This window comes from Plectrocnemia conspersa, unplaced genomic scaffold, assembly GCF_051122295.1.
Source record: "Plectrocnemia conspersa isolate PC_06_02 unplaced genomic scaffold, ASM5112229v1 ptg000010l, whole genome shotgun sequence".
Taxonomy (NCBI): Eukaryota; Metazoa; Arthropoda; class Insecta; order Trichoptera; family Polycentropodidae; genus Plectrocnemia; species Plectrocnemia conspersa.
The window spans coordinates 22272695-22285028 of NW_028277174.1; the positions used below are offsets into that span (position 1 = coordinate 22272695).

Consider the following 12334-nt stretch of genomic DNA (forward strand, 5'->3'; position numbering starts at 1 on the left):
TATATTAGCGATATTTTTTGTCCGTCACCATTCAAAGCTATTGTTTCTTTATATTATATGTTTTTTGATATTTAGCATATTATCTACTTATCTTAAATAATTTAATAAATTAATATTTTTTTAAGAGAATTGTTACGATAGACGTCTTAAAATTTTATTATAAAATAAAGTTCATAATAATAACTATATAAATATGAAAAGTTGTCGATTAATTTATAACTTTTATATTTAATAATATATAAAAGCAATGCTAAAAGAAATCTCAATCTTCAATTTTACACTTTACAAATGGAACTATCAATATTAAATGATAATAAAATCCATTTAATGATGAATAAAATGTGTGATATTTAACAGGGAATTATTTTGAAAGATATGTGCATTTAAATATATACTTTGTTCCATAAAACGAATAATTGTGCATTAATGTAAAGTAAATCTTAGGAGTTTTTCTTCGGTAAAGGATTCGTTGCAGAGAATTATTCATAATGTGCTCACTATTTTGAGCAATAGTAATGCAAAAACAACTCCTTTTATGGATTATATATTGCTCATTTAAATTGTCCTCGAATAAAATCAATATAGAACCTACTGTCAATAATTTTTATGAATAATCTATGTTTTTGATATTATGACTTTCCATATTGTAAAGTTCAAAAGTGAAACAAGTACCGTTATATTTAAATGTTTCTGCATCCTTGTTATTTTTGTCATTTGATTGCCAAGTAATATTTATCAGTCAGCTCGAGAGCTATCCATTTCATCATTATTCATAATTGAGAAAGAGATGGCGTTCGATATACTTAATATTACTCCGATTGATTGATATATATAAAAAATATAGTAATGATATAAAAAATATTTAATTTCTATAAATTTGTTCAAAATATAAACAGGGGTAATGATATGTATATCGAACATATATCCGTATTGTGTGCTTTAGTAGAGCTAATAGTAGGGGCGTAAACCCAAACTTGCCATCTCTTACTCAATTATGAATAATGATGAAATGGATAGCTCTCGAACTGTCTGTGTTAACGCAAATAGGGTTTAGATAAAGAGATAATGGCCTTGTAATGTTGTTCAAGAGGAAGTGGAAATTCTCTTTACAATTTTAAATATTTTCTAAGGTCTTAAGATGTTGTTTTAAGAAACTCCTTTCACTTTTATAATCCATCAGTAAATCACGTCTCTTATACCACTTTGAAAGAGAATCGTTAATTTAGAAACACCCTCCCCCTCGAGGCAAAATATTCTCTCATGATAGAGAAAATCCAGATTCTGAGATACCACTACATGAAGGAAATTTGGTATATATCCTTTTCTCTATCCCAGGAGCTTTGAATTTTGATTCGCTGTGCTCTCTTAAAAAGTTTAATTAATTAATTTGAATGTACATAAATTTGCTTAGTTTAAATTGTATTTAAATTTGCTAAGCATTTCTTCAAATTACTTAAAGATATTGAGGACAATCCTATTCTTAAGAATTTTCAGCTTTAACTTACTGAAAATCCTCAAGTAACATGATCAAATCTATTTCTTTCATCCAGCTTCTTAATACGCTGGCATTTAGTTTTAATTTTAAATTTTATTTTTTAAATAAACAAATTTTGTATCGTTAGCAATCAATGCTTTTTCAATGTATTATTATGTAATCAAAATTGACATTTGGATCTTCTTCTCAATCCTAATGCATTATATCAATTAAATTTTATACATTTTTAGGTTTGCGGTGTCACTGGGCGCGGATATACATACATCCAGGCCTACAAGATGACCATGGCTTTTGCAGCTTGTTTAAGAAACAAACTCAACTTGAAAGACGGCGATTGCGTCGCTATCATGCTACCGAATTCGCCCGAGTTCCCGTTGGCGACCCTTGGCAGCATTCAAGCCGGTTGTATAGTCACAACCGTAAATCCCATCTACGTGGCAGGTATAAACCAACATTGATAAAATTAGTATTATATCATACAATAATTGATTCATTTAACAGACGAAATAATGCGCCAATTAAAAAGCTCGAAAGCAAAAGTTGTGATTACTACCAAAGACTGCTATCCCGAAACGAAGAAAGCGATCGACGCACTACAGAAATCTCTACCGATCATATTGACAGAGACGAATGGTTCTCCGCTGCCGGAAGGGACAATAAGCTTTTCAGAATTCGCCGAGAGTTTCAATGAGAGCACTGAGTGTTTGAAAGAAGTCAACCGGACAGCCGACGATACTGTCTTTTTGCCGTATTCTAGCGGAACGACCGGACTTCCCAAAGGTGTCGAACTGACGCATAGAAACATCGTTTCAAACTGCTTACAAATGTTGGCCGGAAAAGTCTCGATCATGCAACCCGCTTACGGTTCACATCAAGATGTGTCGATATGTGTTCTGCCGTTTTTCCACATTTATGGATTGACAGTCACTCTTTTGAGTAAATTATCTTTAGGCGTTAAGCTAGTCACTATACCCAAATTCACTCCAGATAATTTCTTGAACGCTCAAGCCAAGTACAAAGCAAACGTATTGTTTTTAGTGCCGCCCATTGGTGAGTATTTATTTGTTTAATAACAATATTTTATAGTTCTTCAATACATTTGTTTAACAATTTTTCAGTATTATTCTTATCGTCGCATGCCGATGTCACACGTGAACATTTGGATTCGATCAAAACTGTAATGTCAGGCGCTGCACCTCTTGCGGCATCTGATGTGAACAGATTCTTAGAAAGAGCAAAGGTATGGATATTATTTAATAGTTTAGTAAGGAAAAATATATTAATATAATAATTATTTGATTGATAGACGGACGTTGCATTTATGCAAGGATATGGACTGACTGAGACATCTCCTGTTGTTCTTTTACAAGAAAGAGGATGCTCTAACTATGCGTCGGTCGGTAATCCGGCTCCTAATACAGATTGCAAAATTGTGGATTTAGATAATGAAAAACATGTTCTCGGACCTAACCAGGTTTGTTACTTATATAATAATTAAATAAGAGTTAGATAAATTGTTATAATAACAAGGAATTCACGACAAATAATTTAAATTATAGGTTGGGGAACTTTGGATACGTGGACCACAAGTTATGAAAGGATACTATGAAAATCCAGAAGCGAATGCCGATATATTCAGAGAAGGATCGTGGATGCGAACAGGAGATCTCGTCTATTATGACGAGGACGAATCTTTCTATATTACAGACAGGCTAAAGGAATTGATTAAGGTATGTAATGGTTTTTATTTGTGTTTAATATTATCATTGACTTGATGGGTCTTAGCCTCCTCCAAGAAATTCCTCCTCTTGTCCTACGCCAGGCTCCTCCAGTTCTTTGCTCCGACTGCTCTGACATCCTTTGATCGTTCAAATAAAAGGTCTACTGTTTAAGAGATCTATTATTGCAATATGAAGAAATATATAGAGTTTTATGTACGATTTTCAGGTTAAAGGGTATCAAGTAGCGCCAGCTGAATTAGAAGGCGTGTTGAGATCGCATCCAGAATTAGCAGACGCAGCAGTCATTGGAGTTCCTCACGAACATTACGGAGAAACTCCCAAAGCTTTTGTAGTCAAAAAGGACGGACACTCACCTACTACGGAAAAGATAAAGGAATTTGTCGCTAGTAAAGTAGCAAGTTATAAGAAGTTGGGAGACGTTATGTTCGTAGATGCGATTCCAAAAAATGCAGCTGGTAAAATTTTAAGACGAGAAGTGAGAAGCAAATTCTCTTGATTTTTATCAGTTTCGAGAGAAGCTAGTGTAAAATAGTGACTCCATATATTTTTAACGAAATGACATTTTAATTTCAAAAACAAACAGAATCTCAAAACATTCAGATTGCAATAATTTAGAGATAATCGCTCAATAAGTTTTACTGCCATATTAATTAAAATATAGTCATTACTACTCTTATCAAAATTTATAATAATCAATATTTTTTTAATGTAATGCTTCAACATTTTAATATTGTAATGATGCATTTTGTGATAATATGTGACAAATTAAACGAAAAATATATTTTCTAAGCTTAGAATAGAATGTGAAGATAACAAATTTAATACATTATAAAATGACATTGCGAATTTACTATTTACTAAGTAAATGATATCTACAATCTTATACATAAATGCTATCATAAAATATTTATTTTTATTAGACGTACATAACCTAACGTATGTTTTTTATAAAAATGTGAGCAATATTCTAAAATTTATTTATGATTTAATAACTGCAATAATAAATGTTTTATAAAAATATTTACAATCATGTTTATAAATAAATAATATGATGGATGCTTTTTAATATTAATAATAAAAGTATATAGTTAGGTTTGGTTATATAATTAAATTTAAATAAGGGCTAAAATGCTAAGAACAATGTATGCGTGTATAAAAAAAGAAAACGTTGACGTTTTAATGTAATTTGGAGCCTCGTTTGCGTTTCTTGTTTATAACATTGCCAAAATGACAAGAAAAAATAGCATATTGATAAATAAAAAAGGATTAGAAGTGTATATATAATTGATAATAATATTTAAAAAATATATTTGACATTCCAACAATTAATTGATTTACAAAGATATTTTATATTACAATATGATACATACAAATAAATAAACATATCTATTTTATTGTTATTATTATTTTTAAAAAGTACATTAATGTGTTGATACATATTTAATAATAATGTTTATATTTACACAATATTGCACGCAACACTTGTACTTAAATTATTATACATACATGCATTTTAATTATCTTAAAGCAATTGTGTAAAGTGTATCACTTGAATGTTGTAATAATTAAAAAGATATACTGAAATGTGGGGAGACTTTCGCCTATTTATTTTTAAGGGTTGTAGCTATTTTATTCATATTGACACCAATTAATGTATCCATAAACTTCAATGGCTAAATTCACTCCCACAATACAGTAGTATTTTGTCTATTAAAATTATATTTAGTCATAAATGTTACTAATATTTCTCTTTATGTTTTTTTTTTTTCATTTTTATTTTTATTACATTTTCTTATGGTGTATGTATAGCAATATTATATTCAAAGAATATTTATTTTTTACAAATGGTGGAATGATACTGTGATACAATTAGTTCAATAAATCATTACTCAAAATAATTGTAATAGAAATGGTGAATATTAAATTATATTTTGGTACATCTATAGGAAATGTGAAAAATAATAAAAATATATATTAGAATTAAAAACTGTTTTTATTATAATACAACAGGTACATTAATCGATTTGTAAATTAATGTCATATATTATTTATATATTGTAAAATAAAGTGAATATCCCATAAATACACCTAGATAAACTCGATAAATAAATCAACAAGTAATTAAATTTTAAAGCACTGGTCCCCCCTACTGTGTAAAAAAATATTTAAATTAACCGTCAATATCGGTAAACACTTGATGTCGTACCAATTGTTTAAAAACACCATTTTCTATGCTGACGAGTTCTTTGAAAGAACCATTTTCTACCACAGCTCCGTTCTGTAACACAGCTATAGTATCGGCTGCTTGTATAGTACTCAATCTGTGAGCTATTGTCAAAACTGTCCTATTTTTAGACACATCCTTCAGCGCCTCACGAACCAAATGTTCCGAATGAGGATCGAGTGCACTAGTCGCTTCATCAAGTATTATAATTTTAGGATTCTGTAATAAAATATTAATATGTATTATATCATTCTCAAATAATTAAAAGATCAATATAATTCAACCAACCTTTATGATTGCTCTAGCTATTGCTATCCTTTGTCTTTGACCGCCACTCAATGTGACGCCTCTTTCTCCGACAAACGTATCATAGCCGTGCGGTAAGTTTTGTACAAACTCGTCAACTCTTGCTAATTTAGCAGCATTTAATAAATCATCTTCTTTAGCATTCTCCGGATTATCCAAACCATACAATATATTATCTCTGATACTCATAGCGAACAACACAGGTTCTTGATTTACAGTTCCAATATGCTCCCTCAGCCACATCGGATCAAAATCTTTTATGTCTCTACCGTCCAATTTAACCATACCATTTTCAGGTTCGTATAACCTTAACAGTAATAAAGCAATGGTAGTTTTACCAGATCCTGAACCTCCAACAATAGCCAATGATTTACCAGGCTCTAATCTGAGATTCAAACTCTCTAATATTTTCTTACTAGGTCTCGTCGGATAGCTGAACGACACATTGTCGAATGATATATCGCCGCTTGGTTCAGATGATGGTACAAAACCACCTAAATTCAGATCAAAAATTTAATATATTATTTAGTTCTATTGTGATTATAAAATTTTACCAAATGATGGAACTGTTGGTTGTCTATCGATTATATCCCATAAACGACTGGCCGCCCCAATGCCTTTGTTCAATTCTGAGTAGAAGCTGCTTAAACCGCTGATTGAAACTCCGATGTAAGCAGCGTAGAGTAAGAACGAGGTTAAATTACCGACAGTTATGTTTTCAGTAGATACCAAGATTCCACCGTAATATAATACAGATATTATTATTACATTTCCAGAAAGTCCAACCTAAAAAACAAGTATTAAATGTGTCATGATTTTACAATGAGTTTTTTACATTATTTTGTATTTGTCAGCTTTTAACTTGAATATGGTTGTAATAAATAACCTAAAGATAGGAGGATTAATTTCACAAAACAAAATGAGTTATAGATACTGCAGCGGTACATTAGGGGGGAAAGTGATCGAGTTAATACAGTAACGGATTTGAATATTCGAACTGGAGTCTCTTACTACCACTGAACTCGATCACTACTAGCTCCATGAAAGCTTAAAATTATAATAAATAAATTACATTATTTATAAAATAATGTGTTGTCAAACAGTTCTTCCAACGTATAATTGTATGCAAAAGTCGCACCACTAGGCCACCAATTCAGTAAGCTCATTATGGTGAGGATAAATTGACCACTCACAAGTCACGAGTCTTTGTGGTATAAGAGTTATAAGCACAACATTTTGAAAACATCTACCTCTCATATATTGTTTTGTGTCTATCAGAAAAAAGTTTAATTTAGAGTGATCATAGCGATTTTACGAAAGAGTATATATGAAAGAGACAATGGTCAGTCATACATATTAATTCTTTAATTGTTTTTATGAAGTGTGTAAATTTAAGAAATCAGTTACCATCGTCATGTGTTGTATTGTGCGTGTTCATTACACCTTTACTTAAAAGTGACCTGTTTGCGTCCACTTCTGTATATCAGCGTTTTATATGTGTTTGGAATAAGATATATATAAAATATGTAAATAAATTTTACCATTCCATAGAAAATCCCTTTCGCCAAAGACTCCTTATAAGCTAACTTCAAGACTTCATCGATTTTAGAATTATATCTAACAGCCTCTTTCAATTCCTTACTAAATATTTTAACAGTTCTAATATTGGATATTTTTTCTTCGGCAATCTAAAATAAATATATTTTTTTAATACAATCATATTTTTATATTATATTAAACAAATTAATAAAATAAGAATTACATCAGTAGCATCCGCTAATCCGTCCTGTAACTGTTTGGTAATATTTCTAACAAATCTTCCATATAAAATTGCACATCCAGCTATCGGAGGAACGACTGACAAACCAACCAATGCTAACTCCGTTGACATGTAAAACTAAAAATATTGTTTAAGCATTATACATTTTATTTAAAAAAACTAAGATAATATTTAAAATATACCATCATTCCAGCTCCAGCTGAAACCATAAATAAAGAACGTAAACCATCGGATATATTTGAGCTTAAAGTGGAACCAACAAGTTGAGCATCTGATGATAATCTATTGACTAATTGTCCGGTAGAAACTTTATCAAACCAACCGGCTTCTTGTTTCATTATAGACAGAAACACTTTTTTCCTGAGTGACTGTGTCATGTTTTGACCTACATAAATTAATCAACGTGAGATAAAAAAATAAGACATAAATACATACATAATTATCTAGTAAATAACCTGACACCGACATTAGATACACTCTTCCAAAATTGCATAAGCTTCCTATTAAAAATACGCCACATAATATTAAACATATATTATTTAATCTTTCTCTAGCAGTTCCAATATCTGAGGCGCTCGTGTATATTATATCTAAGACTTTTCCTAATGAAAACGGGATGACCATAGTGACGGAAGAAGATACCACTAATAATCCCAAGGCGGCTATAAAACATATATTTTTAATCAATAAAACAAAAAGCTCAATTTGTTAAAAATAATTAATTAAGTATACCTAGTAGTTTCCATTTCTCAGGTTTAGCCAAAGATAGCAATCTTTTTACATGAGATGTTTTCAATTCTTTGATGCTATTGGCTAGTTTGATCTTTGATGAGTTTTGTATCGTTTTGTTCGCATCTGAGACAAAGTGCTTTACTAAAAATACCTCGATTTTTGATCTCTTATTGTTGTTCTTCAAAAAGTTGAGCAATCTTGGCTGTTTTGTACTTGTAAATTGTCTGACACAATTTCGACATGGAAACAATTCGTATTGTACGAATTTCGATACAAAAACGTTGTTTTTAAATATTACGGATTTGCTGTATTTACAAAATGTCGATAAAGTCATATTTTTTTCGATTGTTATGTACCAAAGTGAACTGTCAAACAGGTTATAAAATAGATAAGTTTTCTATTATCATTGAATGACATAGCACCATAAAAATTGGCCATGTAGTTTACATAATGTAAGTGTACTCAAATTATATATTTTGCAATACTATTTAGTTTAATTTATTTAATAAATGTTATATTTTTACTAATTATTCTTTTTATAAAGTTTAACTTTTTTAAAATTTATTTTTTTTTTAAATAAAAAGGGGAAAATTTAATTCTTGTATATTTATTTATTCTTGTTATTTTTTTGTTTTTAAATAAGATCTTAATATTGTATTAATATCATTATTTAGCACTTCTAGATAACAAATTAATAATTAATCAATAGGGCTTATTCAAACCTAATTCTGTTTTATATCCATGTTTTTTCAATGAATTCTCCTAATTGTTTTATTTTTTCAATAATAAGTAGATTTTTTATTAAGCTACAAAATGTAATAACAATAAGAATTTTCAAACTATTTTATCAAATAAATTTATATACCGTCTCCAAATTTTTGAGACGAAATTTTTAACCCTAAGGAATTTGACGCTAATAAAATTACATTCTCTATTTGGAATTCTCGATGAGAATATATTTAATTAATAATCATTCAATTTTTATGCTTATCTATAATTTACGTTTGAATACTTATATAAAACACGTACAACAATGTTACATGAAACAGTGATAATAAAAATAGATAAGATTTATTTCTAAATAATACCAGTTTATTAATCTCTATATAGTTATATTTCATCTTGATAACATTGCAATAACATTTTTTAATAAAACATAATCTTTGTAACATTAATAGAATGTTTAGCTATTTTTGTACTTCAGTAAGAAAAATATTTCTATTTATATTGTAAAAATGATCAATTTAGTATAATTGAAATAACTGACATAGCCGATTAAAAAAAAATAGTATCTATTTAATGAGTTTAGAATAACGTTACTCAATTAAAATATTCTATATATACCATACATAACGAAAGCTCTAAATATTTTAAACATAGTACATCCAAAAATTATGATAAAAAATGCTGCGTTGACAATGCTCTCTTCGAACAAACTTCGTGTGGTTATATCTCCACGTGAATCACGACCACGTCCGTTTTATCACAATTCTTACGGATTCTCTTTTGACTCGTACCATCCAGCTCCGCAACATCCTCGCTATGATGAGCTGGTACAGTTCACGTGGGAGTTACGTTATTTGACACTATAATACTTAACTGGAGCCTCCAGTTGCCGTTTCCGGTGCATTTTGCCATTATTTGCATTCTCTAACCATATATGTATTTCTTTATTATGTAATCGATATTTAAGAAGTGATCCTGAAAAGGCTTAACAAGCAAATGGTTAAGTTAATTTTGAAAATCTTTCATTATGTATTTCTTCAACTTAATAAATGATGTTATGATTAGATTATGTAGTAATATATACATTAAACTGAAGTCGCGAATAGATTAAACTTTATCGCATATCAACTATCAATTCGCAACAATGGTTCAATGTCTAAATAATGTCGATGCAATTATTATCACTTGCATTCCTCACAATATAAAAATGGATTCGTAGAAAGCTCGCGTTTAAATGAAGCGCCGAACTTTGCTCCCACTGTCTGTCAAACTTATAGTCGGAGTGATAGTAATAACACAGACAGATGTTTACAACATCCTCGTGCTTTTTTTCATTTATATATTTCCGTTATATTTTTGCAACTTAGATCGTTTACATCAACCTCGATCAACGTTCGTGAACGTTGTTATGATAATAAATTGTTTTTCGATTAATTGACGATTAATCAGTTTTAATTCTGGCCTCGATTCGATAACATTACAGCGTTGCTTAACTGAAAATCTTGTAATATCCAGACATAACAATATAGATAAGATAATTTTAAAATATCTAATTAATTAATCAAATTATATTATATTATTTGATTTATCTATACAATTCCACCTATTTATTGTGACTTACAGATATATATCCAAAGGTCTTTTAGATGATAGGGAAACAAGTATATGTAATAAAAAATAAAGTATAGATAAATAATAATAAAACATGGAATGTGAATATAAACAATGCATATGTGCGTATATAATAAATACTGATATAATTAATTTTATTTATGTGGTTTTTGAGTGTGTTTAAATAAAACCCAATGGATTGCATTATTAATACCGCAAAATAAAAAATGCATGGATAATTTTAGCTATATAATGGTAATTTTTCTTTCAACGTAATTTGCAGGTGTACGTATCAGAGATGAGGATATGAAAAGAGAGTATAATGCATGATCTTAATCTTGTTGATTAGTCAAAGTTTTATCTATAATATGAAGATCTGATTGAATACACATTTTAACTAGAATATCATAAGTTGGTATATAACATCATTAATTAACTTAGTGATCTTAAAGTGAAATCTGACGTAAGTTATAATAAGTGTATTAGAAAAATCTACTGTTTTACCATAAAATAAAATATGTTTTTTATTAAAAATAATTTTATATAGTTTAAAACTGAATTTAAAACAAAATCTAAGTTCAATATATTTAAGAAATATTATTCATTATTTGACATATTTATTTTTTACAATTGTTGTTGATAAAAATATTTGACAAACTTAGAAATGTAGTATGAACAATTTCCTTAATTACGTAAATGTATGGTAAGTGAAAGTGTTTAATATAATGTATGCATTTATGTTGGGGAAAGTTGCAAAATTTCTTATAATAAAGTTAAATCATAATCTTTTATATAATATATAGTAATAAAATAAACAACCATAAGTAATATACCGTCAACTTAAATATTTAACCGCGCAGTGAAAAATTTCATATTTTTTTCTTTAAAATTTATTTGAAAGAATGGTACGTATTTTTCATGTTAATTTTGATATAGTTTTCCCAGCGAGAGTTTTTAGTCTTTCCTTTAAAACTGCTATGTTTTTTAATTAAAGAAAAGCATATTTTTTACTAATATCAGTTAATACTATTTTTTTATTTTTATGTTATTAAAAATATTTTACAGCAACTAACACACCTTTTAAAACGTTACTTCGTTGATTTTTTTTTGTTAATTTACTTTCCCTATAAATCTTATGGTTTCCTAATAATCTAATATATTATTTAATAAAAAAAGTTTTACTAATCATATTTTTTTGTAAATTTCTACGACAATGTAGAAGTACATTTTGCTGTAAAGCCCCATTTTTTATTCATATATGACAATTTTATTAAAGTAAAATCGCAATTGGTTACGCAGTGAGAATTTTTTTGTAAGTAATATAATAAAAAAAAGCAAACCGGTTTTTTCATTTCTAATATAATTTATTTGAATCTAATATCTAGCATATCTAATATTTAGAATAACTGTTGTTTACACCAGCGCTGTCCAACTGGCAGCCCGCGAACCAAATCATGTTTTAAAATATATTTTTTTTAATAAGCCCAAAAAAGTCACCTTCGACATTTTTGTTCGTTTACCCAGACATACAAATAAAAATATTCGAGGTGACCCTTTTTTTAGCTCCGAACAGCAAAAGATTTTTTACAAAAGTATATGTATTTGATAAATCTCTAATATATATTTCTTTAAACTGCGATAAGATAAAATAAGTATAATTTACTTTCCCATATTTATTTATGAATGAATCCCCTCCCCTTTCCTCCCTGTTTCGGGGT

General features: G+C 28.8%; 2 protein-coding genes across 3 annotated transcripts in view; one reads left to right on the forward strand and one right to left on the reverse strand.

The window, feature by feature from the left end:
• The window catches only part of LOC148231001 (uncharacterized), a 28552-nt gene extending 23328 nt beyond the window's left edge, over positions 1–5224 (forward strand). The window contains exons 3-8 of one of the 2 annotated variants that reach the window (XM_088195971.1): positions 1726–1936; positions 1997–2545; positions 2614–2735; positions 2802–2969; positions 3055–3225; positions 3443–5224. In XM_088195971.1, coding sequence (XP_088052097.1) covers positions 1726–1936; positions 1997–2545; positions 2614–2735; positions 2802–2969; positions 3055–3225; positions 3443–3733 — 1512 coding nt within the window. In that variant the 3' untranslated portion in view covers positions 3734–5224. The remainder of the gene's footprint in view (positions 1–1725; positions 1937–1996; positions 2546–2613; positions 2736–2801; positions 2970–3054; positions 3226–3442) is intronic. The other variant, XM_088195970.1, reaches the window with a different exon arrangement.
• Positions 5212–8691, reverse strand: LOC148231002 (ATP-binding cassette sub-family B member 10, mitochondrial). The gene is made up of 8 exons (XM_088195972.1): positions 8280–8691; positions 8003–8209; positions 7730–7932; positions 7530–7664; positions 7309–7455; positions 6322–6553; positions 5750–6261; positions 5212–5680 (listed from the first exon to the last, which is right to left on the reverse strand). The coding sequence occupies exons 1-8, from the start codon at positions 8611–8613 to the stop codon at positions 5408–5410; spliced, it is 2043 nt and encodes a 680-aa protein (XP_088052098.1). The 5' UTR covers positions 8614–8691; the 3' UTR covers positions 5212–5407.
• Between the last annotated feature and the right edge of the window lie 3643 nt (positions 8692–12334).

Excerpts from the sequence above, each read along its gene's own strand:
- LOC148231002 (XM_088195972.1), bottom strand. The coding sequence starts at position 8,613 with ATGACTTTATCGACATTTTGTAAATACAGCAAATCCGTAATATTTAAA. Across the intron at positions 8,210-8,279 it reads TGAGAAATGGAAACTACTAG|CCGCCTTGGGATTATTAGTG; the intron begins GTATACTTAATT and ends TATGTTTTATAG. Across the intron at positions 6,554-7,308 it reads AAGGGATTTTCTATGGAATG|GTTGGACTTTCTGGAAATGT; the intron begins GTAAAATTTATT and ends CTTGTTTTTTAG.